The sequence below is a fragment of the Carassius carassius genome, chromosome 10 (genome assembly GCF_963082965.1).
Source record: "Carassius carassius chromosome 10, fCarCar2.1, whole genome shotgun sequence".
Classification (NCBI taxonomy): domain Eukaryota; kingdom Metazoa; phylum Chordata; class Actinopteri; order Cypriniformes; family Cyprinidae; genus Carassius; species Carassius carassius.
In genome coordinates, this window is record NC_081764.1 from 19,083,781 (window position 1) to 19,103,379 (window position 19,599).

The 19,599-nt window shown below is 37.6% G+C and overlaps 1 protein-coding gene across 1 annotated transcript in view; it reads left to right on the plus strand.

The window, feature by feature from the left end:
• Positions 1-19,599, plus strand: part of LOC132151927 (guanine nucleotide-binding protein G(I)/G(S)/G(O) subunit gamma-12-like) — a 43,422-nt gene that overhangs the window by 21,691 nt on the left and 2,132 nt on the right. The window contains exon 2 of the mRNA XM_059560482.1: positions 19,396-19,508. Coding sequence (XP_059416465.1) covers positions 19,416-19,508 — 93 coding nt within the window. The 5' untranslated portion in view covers positions 19,396-19,415. The remainder of the gene's footprint in view (positions 1-19,395; positions 19,509-19,599) is intronic.

Here is a 19,599-nt window from a genome sequence, read left to right on the forward strand (position 1 = left end):
CGTGGTCAGTCACACATTATGAACATACACTCACTCCTACCTTGTCCAGTCCTCCCACCAGAGCAAGGCGGATGACCCCATGTGCACTCTCACAGAAAGAGATTGAGTAGTGAAGAACGTGTTTGAGAACAGAAAAAGGTTGTTGTGTGATTTTAGTTTAATGCACATGGCTCTGATTTAAGCTTTTGACCCTGCTGCATTGGCTCCATCTTCAGTCATTTGTTTCAAGGTTTTCAGTTCACTTATATTTCCATTTGCTCAGCCTAAACATAAGACAATCAAATCCTCTTTACAGTACAGACGTTTCTCTGAAATTTCTCCTTTGCTTTTCCTTTTTTAACGGACATGCTATTGCTCAACAACACCACAAGCAACTACCCGCTTGTCCTTGGCCCTGCAGGAGCTGTTTTTTTTTTCAGGTAGGCTAATTCTTTTCCACGTGCTTAGAGAAATCTTTCAATTTCACTTTACTAGAAACAGTGCTGGCACTTCTAAGAAGTGGAGGGAGGAACTGAACTGAACTGGACTAACGCCCAGCTTCCAGTTAAGCATTAACTCTGAATTCTCTGCACTGAGGCCCCTTCTCAAGATTGCAGCTGTGCACAGGGGCCAGAGATTTACACAGGGTGTAGAGCAATGTGTGTGTGAGAAATAATACTGTATTAGACATTCTTTAGGCTTCTGATGATATTTGAGACCTATACCTATATATTTTTTTTATTTTGGCTGGTGACACTTTTAAGGTTGAATGGACGTGTGTGGCGTGAGAAAAGTATTAATTTTGTGAGTCTCATGCTGAACGCGTCTGAGTTGGCAGCTCTGCTGTCAATCAGTATTTACATAGCAGAACAGTAGTAAATGTATCTGTCTCACGTTTCCCGCATTGTCCCTCAAAATCACATCTACTGTCCCGCAACATCTCTATTGCCAGGTGGTCAGCCAAATTGTATTTCATTAACTTACATTAACAAAGAATAATAAATGCTATTTTTTTATTTTTCAATTAGAGGAGCCATCATTTAATCAAACAGCCATTTTGGCCAAGTAGATAAATGTTTAGGGCTCCAACTTTTTTGAAAAAAAAAAAAAAGAAAATACATAAATTTAACCAGTTCCTCGGTTAATCAGATATTCTGCCTCTTGCTCAATAGGGGTGTAAGAAAATATCTATATATGTGAGTATCGGGGTATTTTGTTTGGCGATACTGTATCGATTCTCAAAAACGGAATATTGATTAAAAAAATAATAATAAAAAAATTATCCAAGATCCATGGCAGTTGTTTCATTTAGATTTTTGACTTTAATTCCCAACTACCCCACCCTTAACTCGTACTGCACAAAAATTTGTTCAATAACGTTGAATGTTACAGGGACTGATTATTGCAAATGTAGATTCCATTGTTTTGGTTAAAAAATTTCTATCTACTTATTGCTAAGGTTTGCATATGGTGGTGTGTTCTTACAACATACAGAACTACCAAACTTTGCTGTAAGTTTGATTGCATCATATAATATAATTGCTGTTAATAGTGTTCATCGTCTGTTTGATTATGTCTTTAATTGATTTTTCCATACATTTCTGCCATATTTGCATAAACTGACAGTCACCACTGACAAGTGACTACTAAATGTTGTAGAAACGTAATTTTCTGTAAAGTTGCTTTGCAGCGATTTATATTGTAAAAAGCGCCATACAAATAAACTTGAATTGAATTGTGTTCTTAATGACAGCTTTCCTAAAAATATATCCTATTCCTAAAATAAGAAATATCCCAATATATCGCCTTGCTGACAGTATCGCAGTGTATCACAACATATCATATCGCAACCCCTGTATCGTGATATGTATCGTGTCGCCAGATTCTTGGCAATACACAGCCCTATTGCTCAATGCTCTCCTTTACACAATGTGCAAAAAGTAAATATAATTAGGGTTGCACAATATATTATTACTATACTGTATATTGGTTAAATATACATATATATAGCTGCATCTTACAGCTATTTCTATATTTGAGTAATCTGTCTATTATTTATTTATTATTTCTATTATAAATAAGATATTGTGTAACATTTAGCAAATTTAAGTCTGTATAATTTTTTACACAAAATTATTTATAGCCTTATACTTATATATATTTTGTGTGCAACTTAGTGTAAAACACAATGTCTAAAATATACAATAAAAAACACAGTTTAAAAGCAGCAAAGAAAGTGAACAACGTTACCATCTTGTAAGAGGTAAAATGTTCAGGAAGACACGTCTTTCTCTGAACAGGAGAAGTAATGTAATGCACTACTCTATTTTTTTAGTTCTACCATTAAGTTACTGTTGATATAAAAGACTTTAAAAACTAAATTTAATGTAAGAAAACAAATATTGTTTTGAATCAAATGATTGCACTCCCTTTTTGTTGCATATGAACATATAAAACAAAATATTTTTGGAAGAAGTTTTAAAAAATTTGTGCAAAATTTATTAACTTCTTTGCCTTTAGGAAACATATGATAATTAACATAACAATCCATTTTACAAGTAAATATACATGCACAATGCAAGTTGATGTGCATTAGGTTTTTCTCATGCAGTATGTAAGCTTACGTATGCAAATGTTTGTGTGAGTGTGTGTTCTTTGAACTGCACTGAGGAGGTGACTAGCTATGCAGCAGGAATGTGTTCTCTTGTCAGGTGCTTTCTTATCTGCCGTAGAAATGTTTGAGAATCCAGCTCGATTTCCCCATGCTACCTCTTCCTACCCACTGAGGTCAGCCTGAGCCTGGCACACTCACATACCAACATTGAAATATCTTCCTTGTACACACTCTTTGGCCTCTCTCTCTCTGTTTCTGGCCAGTAGGGACAGTGTGCAGTCACTTAGGTAACAGCTTTACGCTTGTGAACACGCATCATTGTTGAGTTATGCCACGATGAGGTCAACCCTTGTGTTTTTTTTTTCCTTCCTTCTCGAAAAACAAAAGAGGCATGTTTTCACCTGGATCGGGGACTTCCCTCATTAAGTCACATTGAAATATCTAAAAAAATGCAGTACATTGCGATTAAGTTTGTTGTGCAAGTTTCCCACAGATATTTGTAATTACTGAATGTCCTGTTAATGTTTCTTGTCTCATCACATCGAAATAGGAAACAGTGTGTACTACACGAATCACGTGAATGAAAAAGTCTATTTTCAATTCAAAACCGCAATTTTCACAAAAAAAATAAAATAATAATAAATATCCCTTTCAATGTCTGATATGGTTAAGGCAGTATTTCTGTACTCAACTCTTGTCTCCTTGTGTGCACATACAGTAATATGTAAACAGTGCAGATAATACCTGTTTGTCAGTGCATATGAAAGAGATTGATTGTTACTGTGGTTATTTCTACAGAAAGTTTGCTTGTGTCAGATAGTGTGGAAGTCATGACAAGAAGAAAATATATTGCGCAGAAGTCAAGAGATATAATGCAGGGCTCAATGATAAGAATGGCCTGGGCCCAGTGTGAGAGCGTTTTGACCAAATTTTCACTGTATCAGGGCAGTGTTGCATTGTTATTGCATTCATGTACCTTTCAAACTTAAACATTTAGTGATTTGTGATACATTGAATATTGTCACTGTGTATTCTGCTGATTTAAATTGTCAGAAAGGTGAATCTTCTAGCTGACTCACACAGATGGGGCAAGATCGATTTACAGTAGTCCTGGAAGTTTCATTTAGAACATACTTAAATCGCCATATGCCGTCGCTTTCCAAAAGTGTGAGGTTGTAATATTATAGCCTTCATGAAGTTGCATTTTAACTTTTTCCAGCTGTTTTTACAAATATGTATGCATGGGGCCAGGTGAAATTTTAGAAGCACAGTGGAAGAAAATCCTTCTCAATTATATTTTATTTAATTATCACATTTACACTACAGTACAATTTCAAAGCTGTAAAAGAAGAAAAAAATCAATGCTCTGTAGCATAGTTCACTCCGATCATTTAGTCTTAATACTTGAATTTTGAGTGCAGATTTTATTATCTTAGCAAATATGAGCAGAGTTTGTTATATTGTTGAAATTCCATAAACTCTAGAGGACACACGTGAGATTAATAGGGTTGTTTACTATAGGTGGCTTGCAACATTCCTTATTTGCCCCCCATATAATGCCATTGTCGTCTAGGAGTGCCGATTGAGATATTTAAAGATACTAAACATTTGTGATTTTTTTTTTTTTTCCTTACGGGCGTGTAAGAGACTGTCGCCATCTAAAAGATAACAATCTCACAGTGTACATGTGACACCATGTTTCAGAGATAAGAGCGTACTCTTGTACTGTGAAAATCGGTGTATGTGTGTGTGGAGCTGCACCTCACATTCCCGCCTCAAGCCATCACTGTCCTTCACTGTCTCATAATCTCATCTGCACTGTTTGCTTGTCATAACAGCTCTTCTAAAGAAACAGCAAATAGTTATTATGGTAAATAAGGGTGATTTTAGGCGATTTAATTATAACTTTGCTAAATTACGTCAGTAATGTCTTTCATCTTTGATGTTCTTGGCACAAAAGTGTAGAGCAAACAGATTTACATGGAAATATGACGGCTAAGCATTCAAGTCACTGACGCACAGATTGAGACTACTAAGAAGACTGATGCATGTTTCCTTTTTTCAACTCAGTTTGGCACAGAATAGTCATACTTGTATGCAGCGTGCACAAATTACTAAGTATGAGTTGTTAATAGAAGCATTAGGCATCTGTTACACTATTGTTTTTTTTTTTTGTCATGAATGTAAGCTGCTATTCTTAACACAACAGAGATGGTCTTTAAATGGAAAGAAGGTAAAAGGTGACTAAACAACCTTGCCGTGCATCCTTGATGGGTCAGTTTCAGGAACACACCCAAAGCTTTACTGTACTCACATCTACAGCAATTTCTTCATCCTGGGCTGCTTTCGCTTACGTTATGAGCTATTGTGCTTTTGTACGTACACACACATTGCCTGCGCACTCTACAAATCCTTGCTATGCTCTTTTATTGTTACTGTTTGCGGAGAGATTTAGGCGTTTGCATAGAGATACTACGAGTAAATAAAGTTTACATGCAATGTCAAACGACAACATATGCATTTTTGTATATAACTGGCTTTCGAGCATTTGATGTTTAAAGACACTTTACACATTCATAAAAAAAAGGGACAATATCATTGCATTTGATCACAGCAAGTGGCATTTATTTATTTTAAAGAAACCGATGCAGAACTTGGTGAGAAAATTGTCCAGATCTTATAACAAAGAAAAAATTAAAAAAACATAATAAGTATAAAATTCTTGAAAAATCTTTTAGGAAGGCAGTGAGGCAGGTTTTTTTTTTTTTTTTTTTTTTTTTTTTTTCTATATTGTAAATGTTTAACAAATTTTGTCTGCCTAATCAAAAAACTGGAAATGATATTAGAGTGAGGACCCCTAATAAACTTTATCACAAGTTCAATAAAATGGGGAGGTCTGGCCTAGTGGTTAGAGAGTTTGGCTCCTAACCCTAGGGTTGTGGGTTCGAATCTTGGGCTGGAAATACCACCCCCAACTGCTCCCCGGGCGCCGCAGCATAAATGGCTGCCCACTGCTCCGGGTGTGTGTTCACAGTGTGTGTGTGTGTGTGTGTTCACTGCTCTGTGTGTGTGCACTTTGGATGGGTTAAATGCAGAGCACGAATTCTGAGTATGGGTCACCATACTTGGCTTTATGTCACGTCACTTTCACTTTTTTTCACTTTCATATCAGTTAATTGTGAGTTTTTTATGTCAAGGTTAGTTCAGGTTATAATATGTCATGTTATACAACCCCTCACATATTATAATGATATGCATGATATTTGTTTAAAATACTTATAATGTTAAAGTGTGTTTTATTTGTGTGTATTTATTATGTTTATTTCCTTGGATTCTTGTGAAATGAGCTCAGTCTGTTCTGGATCATAGACTTAGAATGGATTCATTGGCTGGACCTAAATGTTTTTGCTCGAGCAGCACAGAAATAGTCTAACCTAGAGCTCAGGGCTCCAGGAAGTGGTGTGTGAAGGGAAAAAATGGGATTGAGCTCTTGTCTGCATCAGCCCCTTCGCTGTTGACCCTGGAGAGGGTACTGTAGCCAAACCACTCTGCTCAAGCGTAAGATACACAATCTTCCTTTTTGCAGCTTTCCTGCATGGCTTGCCATGGAGCCTCTGTTACTCTGTCCCTCACTCTCATTTACGCCGCTGAGAAATGATGACATCCCCTCCTGCTCACTTGGAGCGTTGCACGACTGATGGACGTCAGAGTTGTGCGTCTGTACTGTTCCAGATCAGGAAACACAGGGTTGAGCAGCTTAACATGAAATACTCCAGATACTCAGTGGCTCTTTCACAGAGTCTTTACGCAACTATCTAGTTGCATGTTCCAGTAAATGACAGTGGTGTTGTTTTTTTTGTGTTTTTTTAAGCTTGAATTAAAGTGATAGCTGACCCAAATTTAAATCTAGTTTAAAAAATATAAAATGTAATTTACTTACCTTCTTGTCATTCCAGACCTTTCTTCCATGCACTTCGCTCCTTCCATGCAATCAAAGTGAATAGGGACAGGAGCTGGTGAACTCAAAATTGAACAGAGTTATGTTACATAAAGAGTGTTAAAAAAATTCTTATGTTAAAACAATTACATAAAATTAGTCCATAAAACTGTATTCTAAGACTTCTGAAATCATAAAACAGCTTAAAAGCTTAATGTTTGGGCACATTTACCATTGTTTTGCAAATTTTTGTGGTCAAAATCTTTTGAGTTTTCAAAATATAATTATGAATTCTAGGAGGACCTGAAGGCTTGTTGCAAGTCGGAATTATGGCCATCCCGACATGCATGTACTTTAAAAGACCAAAATGTAAATTATTTGATGAAAATCTCCACCTGTTTTAGCTGCAGCATTTACACCTAGGGCATATTTTAATTCATATTCATGCCTTACACCATGTCATAACCAATCTAGAAATTGTGAGCCAATGCAGATAATTTCATTATTTTTCATTTGAAAAACTTTTTTTTTTTCTTTCATTTTCATTTTCTATGTAGTGATTTATATTTATTCTGGGTTTGCATTTTTTCCATACTTGCATACATGCATGAGTGTTGTTTCTCAGCAGTGGAGTACTTGGCTGGGATTCAGAAATTCTTCTGCTGCCATGAGATAAATGTAGACCTCACAAGCAGAGTTCACAAATGCAACATTTTCTCACCAGGTCAGTGAGTGAGATTTTAAGGAACTGGAATCTTTATATGTGCTACTGTCATTTCTGGTAATCTTAAAGCAATCCTTCTCGTATTTTTAATAGTGAAGCACACATGCAACCACAACTTCCCTATTGTCTGCATGCAGATCATAGAATATAAGGATCCACTTTGATAGCATGAACCGTGAAATGACTGAAAGTGTCTGTTGTGCATTTTTGAAGAACAAACAGGGCCCAGACAGACTGCTCGTCTTCATGTCTGGTATGTGTTATCAGGTGTAAAGGTGAGTCTGTGTATGGAGTGGAGACGAAAGAAAGCCTTTCTACTTTCTCACCACACACAGAGCCCCTATTAAACCCCACTCCACGATAAAACACCAAAGACACAAACAAAAGCTATCGTGATCTGCTGATACAGGCTTTCAGCAAAGGTGAGCATGCACACTGTCATAAAAGATGACCTCCACATGACTCACCTGTCCTCTTTCATCTCCTCAAAAATGCACTTATTGTATACATAACATGACAGTAGGGTGAAGAAAAGGTGATAGGCCACCAGCAGCTCTAGAGATGCAGAGTGATTGAAAATGTTTGTCTCTTTGTCATTGCACTTAACACAGTGACAGTGAGGATAAAAGCTGCTGCTGATGCCAAAACTACAAGTTATTTCCATATTTACTGCTTTAAACAGGGGTACTTACTCCAGTTCTCTAGACTTTCGATCTTTCTTCACTTAAAGACAGCTGACCCACCTAAACAAGGTCTTCAGGATACTAGAAACTTCTTAGATGGATTTGAAATCACATACTACATAGTCATAGCACTGAATTTGATTTGAACGTTACTTTGGGACCATTAAAAAAAGAAAATCTTTGTAAAAAAAAGTACCTATATAGTATGTTTTGGCATACAGTATGTCTGCAGAGAAAAGTCTTATGACATGGTTTAAAAATGACTAAGTAAAATAAATATATCAATACAAACATATGCATGGATGAATTGCATTTAAAACATTTTTAAGGGTCTGGAAAGGGTGGAGCCTCTGCTTTCGGCACAAACTTACGGTAGAAGTGGATTTGCTACAAAACGCCAGTTGAGGCCACTTCAAGGTGCACACACACACCCATTTTACCAGAATTTCATGCCAGATTGTCTCATTCAATAGCCAAGGTCTAAAAGCAAACAGACTTCTACAGCAGGTCTGTGTTCTCTTCCCCACCCTTCTCTCTTTGTCTCAAACTGGTGTATTAATACAACCCGAATTCCGGAAAAAGTTGGGACGTTTTTTAAATTTTAATAAAATGAAAACTAAAGGAATTTCAAATCACATGAGCCAATATTTTATTCACAATAGAACATAGATAACGTAGCAAATATTTAAACTGAGAAATTTTACACTTTTATCCACTTAATTAGCTCATTTAAAATTTAATGCCTGCTACAGGTCTCAAAAAAGTTGGCACGGGGGCAACAAATGGCTAAAAAAGCAAGCAGTTTTGAAAAGATTCAGCTGGGAGAACATCTAATGATTAATTAAGTTAATTGATATCAGGTCTGTAACATGATTAGCTATAAAAGCTTTGTCTTAGAGAAGCAGAGTCTCTCAGAAGTAAAGATGGGCAGAGGCTCTCCAATCTGTGAAAGACTGCGTAGAAAAATGGTGGAAAACTTTAAAAACAATGTTCCTCAACGTCAAATTGCAAAGGCTTTGCAAATCTGATCATCTACAGTGCATAACATCATCAAAAGATTCAGAGAAACTGGAGAAATCTCTGTGCGTAAGGGACAAGGCCGGAGACCTTTATTGGATGCCCGTGGTCTTCGGGCTCTCAGACGACACTGCATCACTCATCGGCATGATTGTGTCAATGACATTACTAAATGGGCCCAGGAATACTTTCAGAAACCACTGTCGGTAAACACAATCTGCCGTGCCATCAGCAGATGCCAACTAAAGCTCTATCATGCAAAAAGGAAGCCATATGTGAACATGGTCCAGAAGCGCCGTCGTGTTCTGTGGGCCAAGGCTCATTTAAAATGGACTATTTCAAAGTGGAATAGTGTTTTATGGTCAGACGAGTCCAAATTTGACATTCTTGTTGGAAATCACGGACGCCGTGTCCTCCGGGCTAAAGAGGAGGGAGACCTTCCAGCATGTTATCAGCGTTCAGTTCAAAAGCCAGCATCTCTGATGGTATGGGGGTGCATAAGTGCATACGGTATGGGCAGCTTGCATGTTTTGGAAGGCTCTGTGAATGCTGAAAGGTATATAAAGGTTTTAGAGCAACATATGCTTCCCTCCAAACAACGTCTATTTCAGGGAAGGCCTTGTTTATTTCAGCAGGACAATGCAAAACCACATACTGCAGCTATAACAACAGCATGGCTTCGTCGTAGAAGAGTCCGGGTGCTAACCTGGCCTGCCTGCAGTCCAGATCTTTCACCTATAGAGAACATTTGGCGCATCATTAAACGAAAAATACGTCAAAGACGACCACGAACTCTTCAGCAGCTGGAAATCTATATAAGGCAAGAATGGGACCAAATTCCAACAGCAAAACTCCAGCAACTCATAGCCTCAATGCCCAGACGTCTTCAAACTGTTTTGAAAAGAAAAGGAGATGCTACACCATGGTAAACATGCCCCGTCCCAACTATTTTGAGACCTGTAGCAGAAATCAAAATTGAAATGAGCTCATTTTGTTCATAAAATTGTAAACTTTCTCAGTTTAAACATTTGCTATGTTATCTATGTTCTATTGTGAATAAAATATTGGCTCATGTGATTTGAAAGTCTTTTAGTTTTCATTTTATTAAAATTTAAAAAACGTCCCAACTTTTCCGGAATTCGGGTTGTAGAAGCAGATGGTGGATTTGTTCATTGATGTTGCATCTGGTTGTTCCTGATCGAACTCCCTCTACTGTGCCGCACCATTTCCTGTCCCGCCATACCTCAGAAGAGCCGCCCATGCCAAATGTACACATTCTTCATCTCTGCTGGATTTGATGGCGATTCTCCTTTGCCTCTACTTTTCCTTTGCCTCTTGTCCTGCAATGCAGATGTGGTGAGACGCTCATACACTTGAAAATGAAGTCAGTGTCTCTGAAGTCTCTCACCTGGCCTGTCCTCATTGCATTGGGCAGGGTTGTGTGCCAGCCAGCTCAAGGAATGTGTGAGGTGGGAGATATCTGAAGTCTGAGACTGAGAGAACAAATGCATTTTACCGCTGCGCTTTTCCAGAAATTAAGAATGACTGTGCCGACAAATATAACCCCCCCCCCCCCCCCACCTACAACCAAAAAAGAAAAAATAACTGAAATTTAGATGTTGTTACGCAGACTGTTTAATGCAGCTCAGAGGTGGCTTGAATGCATTTTTATTACGAGTGAACATGACATTTCGAGACACACACTTTTAGGTGAAGGTGATTCCCAAACACTAACCGTGTGAATGTAGCCATAGCCAGAAAGAAGAAGATAAAAAAAGCAAAAACTGTCTGAATTAGACATGGTGGAGGCTACTAGAGTCTTACTGTCCCGGATGTGTCTGGGATGTAGGTGTGCATTTACTTTTCAGCTCTTTTCTTCATTCCCTCAGTCAGAGACACTCTGGAGACATGAGAGAAACTCACAGGATGTGACTAACAGGCTAAATGTTCAGAGTACACACTGTAAATGAAACAACCTCACATAAGACATTTACACAATCTGTCATCTTTTGTCTGTCATGATCAAGAACCTTAATGTGCTCTTATCTATAGAATTACCTTCATAGACCGTGCTAAAGCTTTTGCCAATTTTACGTGGGTGGGAATCTTTTTTGTAACTCCCATCTCTCCTTTTAAACAAACACATGCACGTACACACCTCTGCCAACACTCTTCATCCCCTCTTTCTCTAACCAAAGCCCTGTGTCACTGTAAGAGGGGCTGTCTCTCTTCTTCCCCATGCTTCATGGCCTCAGTCTGTCTGTCTGATAATATCAGTCTTTCGGAGATTAGCTTCCATGTGGGTGCTGTTAAACTAGTTACCTCGGCCTACCATGTTTTACTGTCTAGCTGTAAGCTATCTCCCACTTTACAAGCTGGAGTGTGTCAGTTCTGTGATAGCAGAGTCTTAACTTTCCCTTCTGTGCACTGTGCGTCCAGGACTTAACAGCCTTATTGTGTTGCAGCAGCAATTTTAAGCACAACCATCACTTAGCAATCAGACCGTGTGAAGGAGAGATAATAGACCTGGCAATAGAACATTGTGGGACAGGGGAATAAAAAATAGCCTGTTCTTCTTAGTACTTTGTAACCCACGCCACCACCCAGTCATTAAGGAACACAGTGCTCAATTCATGTACATCTTAAGACGTTATGTTCAGAATGCTGAAGACTTAATATGCATACTTGCTGGATTCTGTCCCAGCGATGGCGGTCCAGTCAGACCTAGGCTGTCACTGTGGTCGAGGGCTCTCATGTGAGGTACGACCAGCCGACAAATTCCTGTCTGAGCATTGGAAACGCAGCTGTATATATATTTCTCCTAAACTCTCCTAAAAAAACCCTGAAAAAAAGCAGTGTGAATATGAATAATGTTAATGTGAAAGGCGTAATGTAGTGTACATACCAACAAATACTCTTGTGGCAAAGTGCATATATTAGTACTGAGTAATGCATTTTTTTTTTACATTTTTTTCATGTCTTAAGTCAGTGGGGGTAGTTATGACTGGTTCTTGCTAAGGCATGCATCATTATTACTATTGTTCATACCATTGTTATCAACAGAATTTATCTACCCTTCACTTAGTCTCTCTTTCAGTCTATATATATATATATATATATATATATTATTGTGCAATATTTTTCCCCACTGTAAATACTGAAAATGATATATTAATTAATTATATATTAAAATACTGAAATATTGTTTTAATGTTTTTTTTATTATCAAAACTGTTGCAAAAAGGGGGAAAAAAATTGACAATCCAATATAGTTAGCACAAATTCAACTGTGCATGCTTGATGTGGGAGAACAAAGTTTGAGTGTCGTTTTACCATATTTGATATGCTATATGTTTGTGTTCATATGTGAATAAAAGACTAAATCAAATCTGTTCATCAAAATGCAATCATCAGAAGACTTCGATTAAATTGCTTAAAACGTACGGATTATATTTATGATGACTTCATTAACCTTTTATAGCTTGAAATTTTTGGTTGTGGGTACTTTCAATGGATATATTATATTTATATATTTTCATTTGTTTTCTGTAGATGAACAAAAAATTCTGATGTGTTGGAAATCCAATACCGCTCTATCATGAGCACAATTAATGGCAACAGCCCATAATATAACAGCATTTTAGCAAGAATTCACGCATTATCATTAGCTAGCTTGACAAATACGTGGATCACTCAAATCAGAAAGAAGGTGAAGGTTGGACAGCGATGGACGAGTGCGGGATGTTATTTCTCAAGCATGTTTGTTTGTAGCATGTTGATACTCAACACTGATTGGGTGAATTTACTTTTTAAACCGTCTATTGTAGTTAATCTCTGCTCTAAACTAATGTGCTGCTACATTGCTGCACACACAACACACAAGCTTGCACATAACATACAGATTGCGCGCACATAGAAACATTCAGGAATGAAGAAAATTATTGAAAATCATAATGCGGAGCAGTGTTTCTGATCAGTGGAGTCACTGGAGTGAGGAGCGGTTAGTGCTGAACCCAGAGCGGAGCTGGAGTGGAGGGATTATTGAATGCATTGAGTGCAGAGGAGAAATTGTTGCCATTCCACTCCACTCACATTGATTCAGTTAGCAACGTCAGTGCTGACTGATTCAGTCTGGTGTCTTATTAGTTTGTAAGTCTTACAAATAATTAATTAATAGCCAAACAATTAATGTAAAGAAATGGCACAATAGTGTAATTTGATTGTGAATCATCAGACTAAATTTGTCCTGTTGTTTATTTTTGTATGATTGCAAATTACCCTAAATCATACAGCTTGTTGAGAAGAGACGTTACTTTTCTAAAGGAATTTGGATTTTTAACAAACAGTTAAGGCCTTTCAACACAGAGCACGAAATAGTGAAACGAATATCGGATGTAATGACCCGCTGGAATAAAACAATAGATTTCTATGGATGCTTCAGCATAGATAGTGAACATTCCCAGACCGAAAATGTGAATGTTTTTTTTTTCGAACCGGTCAGACAAATCCTTCCATTTTCACAAAGCGGAAACACGGGCCGTCCAATAAGATTTGAGCTACGATCACATGACTGGAGGAGCTGCTGTTGAACAGAAGGGTGAGATTGGTGGCGCTGTTTTGAAAACCAGTGAAAACAAACACAGAAGAGAGTGGATGCTGAGTTCTTGTTATCGTTGGTATTTAAGAACAGATTTATTCTCACATATTCTTTATACAGAATAACATATCTATTAACTGGACACTGAATTATGTGATCTGTAGAGCACCGTCCAATTTCTTCCACCTGCGTGAGTGTTATCAGTCAGAGCGCGTTCACTCTTTTTCTACACATGAAATATGAAAGCAAATAGATATGATTATGACGATATATTTACCATATGTGTTTTCTATGCAGCTCATGGTATTTTTATAGCAATAAAGGATGTTTAAGACAAATATTAGCAGTGTAGCGTTATTAAACATACAAAGAGTGCATGTGTCTGCTTATTAATCAACATTAACTATAGATCACAGTTGGAAGATATTACAAGCACTCGATGATGGTTTAAAGTGGGTAGGTAATTTAATAATTACATACATTTTCAAGTGTAGCTTGATGCTAATTGTACATCTAATTATATTTTAGGATGTAGCCTATTCTTGTTAGCATTATAAATAGTTTGTTTTATGGTGTTTATCTTAATTTAATGCTGTATATTGAGAAGCGGATGATGTTAAATCCATTTATCTGAAGAAAAACGCATTGTTGCCACCTAGCGTGCAGGCATGAATTAGCAGAAGGCGAACAATCAGTTTCGTGTTCGATGTGAAAGCACCGTTTGTCTGCGATTCACATCGCTTTTTCGAATGGCGCTCAGCGTGGAAAGGCCTTTACACTTCCCACTCTCTGTGTCGCCGCTGTGGTGGTCTCAGTATGCCAGTACTCTGTTATTCCTGGAGTGCTATATCAGAGGCTGGGTCGATGGCTGGAGCCGCCTGGTCCTGGCTGAGATCCAGCAGGCGACGGCAGCCAGAGAGGTGTGGGTGGCCTGGTGGGCAGCTCAGTCAGCAGCAGTATTGCTCTGTGCCCCAAGGTGGTCTGTACTCTGCCTTTTGGTGGTCTTGCTAAGTTTCCTGTTCTTGTTGTTTGTTAGTGATTCAGCTCGATTCACACACTTCAAAGACGGTTACAGTCCCTTCTCTTCCTCTCCTCTCACTTGCTCTCTCTCACACTGTTCCTACATATTTACAAGACATACAAACATCTAGCCAACCCCTCCTGACCTCCACATCCCTCCTTTGATGAGCACCAGCCAGCCAGTGCTACACATCCTTTCATTCAGTTTTTGTTGTCTTTCTTTCAGTCTTAAAATGGCTGTTAATGTATCTGATCTGACCAAAAAACACTGTGCACACCATCAATTGAAAAAAAATAAATCTGGTTTGCTGTGCCTGTTTGTAGGGCTGCACAATTTGGTTAAAATGTTGAGATTATATACATTATTAATATGGCATTAATAATAATAATTCACTTTAACTGACTTTTATATTAAATGTTCCCTCTTTGTGGAATGAGCTTCCCAACTCAATCCAAGTCCTTATCCATCTTCAAGAATTGGCTAAAAACACATTTCTTCCATGTTTCTTTGACCCTCTAACTCTCTAATCTAATTATATTCTTTATAACAAAAATAATGATAATTATAATAATAATAATAACTAAAAAATGCAGGGAGCCCCGCATAACGTTGCTTTTTCGTTGATAATAAGCGTTTCTCATTACAAGTATTGGAAGACGGTTGGCTGATGTTGCGTTCCCAAATGCAAGTTAAAGTGCCACAAACTCATCTGTGGATAATAGCTGCTTGTGCAAGAACGCAGTGCTGCGCTTCACTCTGAAACACACAGCACATATATTCATTTAGTTAAATTGCAGCCTTTCGCACAAAGTCGTGCAAATATAATCACACGAATCCACATGCTTTTTACTGTATTATTTGATTAATAATGCAAGAAAGAAAACTGGCCAACCAATAAGATTTTTGCACTTATGGTCATGTGCCAGTGTATTTGCTGTTTTCTAATAAACACCAGAGTGAAAAATATTGAACTGTTGTTTGAAAACATGTAAATACTGTTGGACGTCAGAAACGGAAAGTTGCAGTGAATTTGTGTTTTCTTTAAGCTACCGTTTATTTCGCTTTGGCCTGAACAGAAAGTTTGCATGTGCAAATTAGAATTTTCATGCCTAACGTTTGTTAGTGTGAACAGGTCTTCCCTCTTGAAGCTTCACAGTTGTTTTGGGGGGCAGGGTCACAGCGAGGGCAGAGGTGAGAGAGATATAACAAAAGACTGAATGCTGCGGCGTCAGCCTGAGATTTTGGAGTGTGCTTGACTGTTGGGTCCCTCTCTCTAAAGCTGTAATTACAGTCGGCACAGTTCAGTGTACCTCGAGTGTCCTCTCTTCTCAACGGCCAGCTGTATATCCCAGGATCCTCTGTCCATTCTACATTCAAGCCAGCGGTTAGCCTGCTGGATGATTCAAAGTCAGTGTTGCGTAGACAGCAGAGGGCATATGCTAAGAGCACTTTAGTGGCGGAAACGTCACACACACCGACTTCCCAGCACAGAAAGGACAAATTCTAGAGCAAATGAAGGGTTTTATCAGGATGAACGTGAGAGGGATGAATGAAATCATGTGGGTCCGGATGAGCACTTATTAGCGAACCCTTTCTCCTCTGAGTCCAGGCTAACAGACTTCCTGTTCTTTTGCTATTTATACATTCATACACATCTTTAATCATTTATAGAGCAGGGAGAGGAGCGAGTGGGTTGATGAAACGGATGTGGGCTCTTGGAAGGCTTGCTGGGTGTAGGTTTGGTGGTTAATCAGACTGTCATCTTGAGACTGTCTCTACACATAAACCTCTGCTCGCCTGGTGTGAGTTGACGAGGACAACAACCGAGCTGAGGGGTCATAGGTCACGAGTGAGTGAGTTGTTGAGCCTTGTCTGTCTGCGTCACAGTTCGGCTCTCTGTGCTGCGTCTGCCGAAAATTGACTCGTTGTCCCTCAGAAGCCACTCTGAGCGAATGAAGCATTACCTCACAGGAACACTGTGCCCTTTAACAGAGCTGCGTTCTTACTCAGCCTTGACTGAGATCAACTGAACAGTCTGTCTTTGGACAAATGACATTGTCTAACACTCACATTTGTTAAACTCAGACTGATACAATTTCAGATTTAATGAGACTCTTATATGACATTTAAAGAAAAACAAGAATTATCCTTTAATCCAAGCAAATTGGACATACTGACAGAGTGTCTTTTACAGATTTGACCAGGTTATCCATAAAAATCATTTTAGTTATGAAATAATTTAAAGTTTAAAATAAACTATAAATTAAACTGATTTTATTTCATCTTAGAATGTTCATGTTTTTGAATTCTTCATGATTTCATCAAAACATATTTTTCATTTCCTTTTAGTTGAACATGATTATTAAAATAACTAAAACTGAAATAAAATGAATAAGAACTAAGTGTAAAATGTTTAAAATGTAAAAAAAAATCACAAAACAACAACATTACTAAAACTTTAATTAAAATGGAAATGAAAAATATAATAATTAAAACGAATTCAAAATATTAAGAGCTAATAAGATCTAAAAGAGTAATCAATGATATTAAAATAACATTGGTTCTGACCATTTTTCCACCAACATGTGCATATGCAAAGGAAAACAATGGTTTACTTGTCTTTTGGGGTTTTTAGAATAAATCTTTATCTTTTTTTTCTCAGTTTTTCTATATAAAAAAACCTACTAACATAGAGCAATAATAAAATAATAATAAACAAATTAAAATGAAAAAATAAATTATGTAATTTAAAAGTTATTTTTATATTAATCTCAAATTTCAGATAAAAATATTAATACAAAATGATTAAACAAATAATTAAATACCGGCTAATCGAAAACAAAATAAAATCTATTTAACTGTGATAAAAATGCTAATCACCATTATCAGCATTGCATATTTAATTTTTCCATTTTGATTCCTTCAATTACAATATGTGACCCTAGAACACAAAACCAGTCTTAAGTCGCTGGGGTATATTTGTAGCAATAGACAATATTGGGTGGGTCAAAATTATATTTTTCTTTTATGCTAAAAATCATTAGGACATTAAGTAAAGATCATGTTCCATGAAGATATATTGTAAATTTCCTACTGTAAATATATCAAAACTTAATTTCTGATTAGTAATATGCATTGCCAAGAACTTAATTTGGACGAATTTTTAAGGCGATTTTCTCAATATTTTAAATTTCTTTGCACCCTCAGATTCCAGATTTTCAAATAGTTGTATCTCAACCACATGTTGTCCTATCCGAAAAAATACATACACCCGACCATACATCAATGAAAAGCTTATTTATTCAGCTTGCAGATGTCAATTTTGAAAAATTGACACTTAAGACTGGTTTTGTGGACCATGGTCACATATTGTTTTGTTGACCTCAACAGAGACACACATAACATACTCAATTATAACTGCAATGTAAACACATGAGTTGTTAATCAGTTTTGCCATTTTCTTTCTTTAAACAAAAGACATTGATGCCAACAGTTTAACCTGGGTTGATTTGATCAATTCTTGATTAAACTAAAATTAGCAACCTGGGATGCTTCATTGTCTGGAAGGTGTGATCATTAGTAAGCTGTTCTTCTCAGAGGCATCATGTTTTGTCCTTGTTAAACTGCAGCTGAGCAGTGTGTTCTCTGGACCGTAATGTATGGATGGCCCCTTGACCTCTGGGCTTGTGGGAGCAACTGCGGCCTCTGTCTCAAACTAATTTTGTCACTACATTAACAACTAGTTGTTATCCAAACCTCTTAACCCCTTCTAAGTATGTCTGTTGTGCAACCAGATAAGGCCACCCCCCAACACCAAGCTCCGTGTAGAGATACAGCCCTGTGCCAGTGGAACAAGAGACCGCCGTACACTCTTTCTCTGAATTCTTGAAAAAGCTATGTCTGGGCTTCTCAGGAAGTAGGATATAAGGGTTTGTTGTGCTAGAGATTATGCGGCTGACCGTGTAGCAATATGGAAGCCACTCTGTTAAACATTTCCCATGTTGTCAGAACTGATACTTACACCTTGTCTACATCAGACACAAACAGCAAAAAATTAAACTGCTTCCAAAATAATCACGCATCTGTTGAGTTGCTAAAAGACCGCTAAAAGAATTTCTTTTCTTTATTTCAAACAAATGAAGTGTCTATTAGCATATCAATTTTGCTGTGCTATTTTCTACTAGTTTTGCTCGCTACTACTGAACTTTTTGTATTTCAGTATCAACCTTTCAGGTATCAATGTTGCTTTATTTCATTCTCACTAAAGTTAGGAAGTTAGAAGGCTAACCGCCCTGTTTTTATCTTGTGGTCTTATGAGAGAGCACCCATTTCCTCTTTTTTTTCTCCTGCTTGTCTCTCTGCACTTGTGCTCATTGTGTAAGATGAGTTGGCAGAGTTACCGATGACGTGACGGTGACGATGGTTTACGGAAAGAGTGCTCTGCAGGAACAGTTAGCTGCAGAGACTGAACTGCTGGCAGCATGTGATCTGTTGAAACACAAACAGCTTGCTTTAGTTCCCCCTCCTGCAGTCTTAAAGCAGACCAAGTGAAAAGCCCTCACCTGACGCACTAAACACCCCCAACCTCTGCAGGATTGGAAGGGGCTTTGTGCACCTCTTCAGAGAGCTTTAGCTGTCTCACTATGCATGTTAACATACAGACAAATTTCCTGTCTTTCACGCTTTGTAAGGAAAACTCTGTTGTATGTAGTTCATGAATCATGGGACTTGAATGATGTGTATTTTTGATCTTCTGCCGGCTGCTCATAGTAAATGAAGCAAAGTGCATGTCAATATCAACTTTTCATTTGTTTTTAATCCAGGTCTGTGAAGATAATCGAAGATGTCGTCTAAGATGCAAAGCTCTAATAATATAGCCCAGGCCAGAAGGACTGTTCAACAGCTACGGGTAGAAGCTAACATAGAGAGAATAAAGGTAAGTGTTATGTTGATTTCACTTACATAAATGTACTGTGGCATACCATGATATTACTGTCAAATACTGTGTTACACATTTGGACACACTT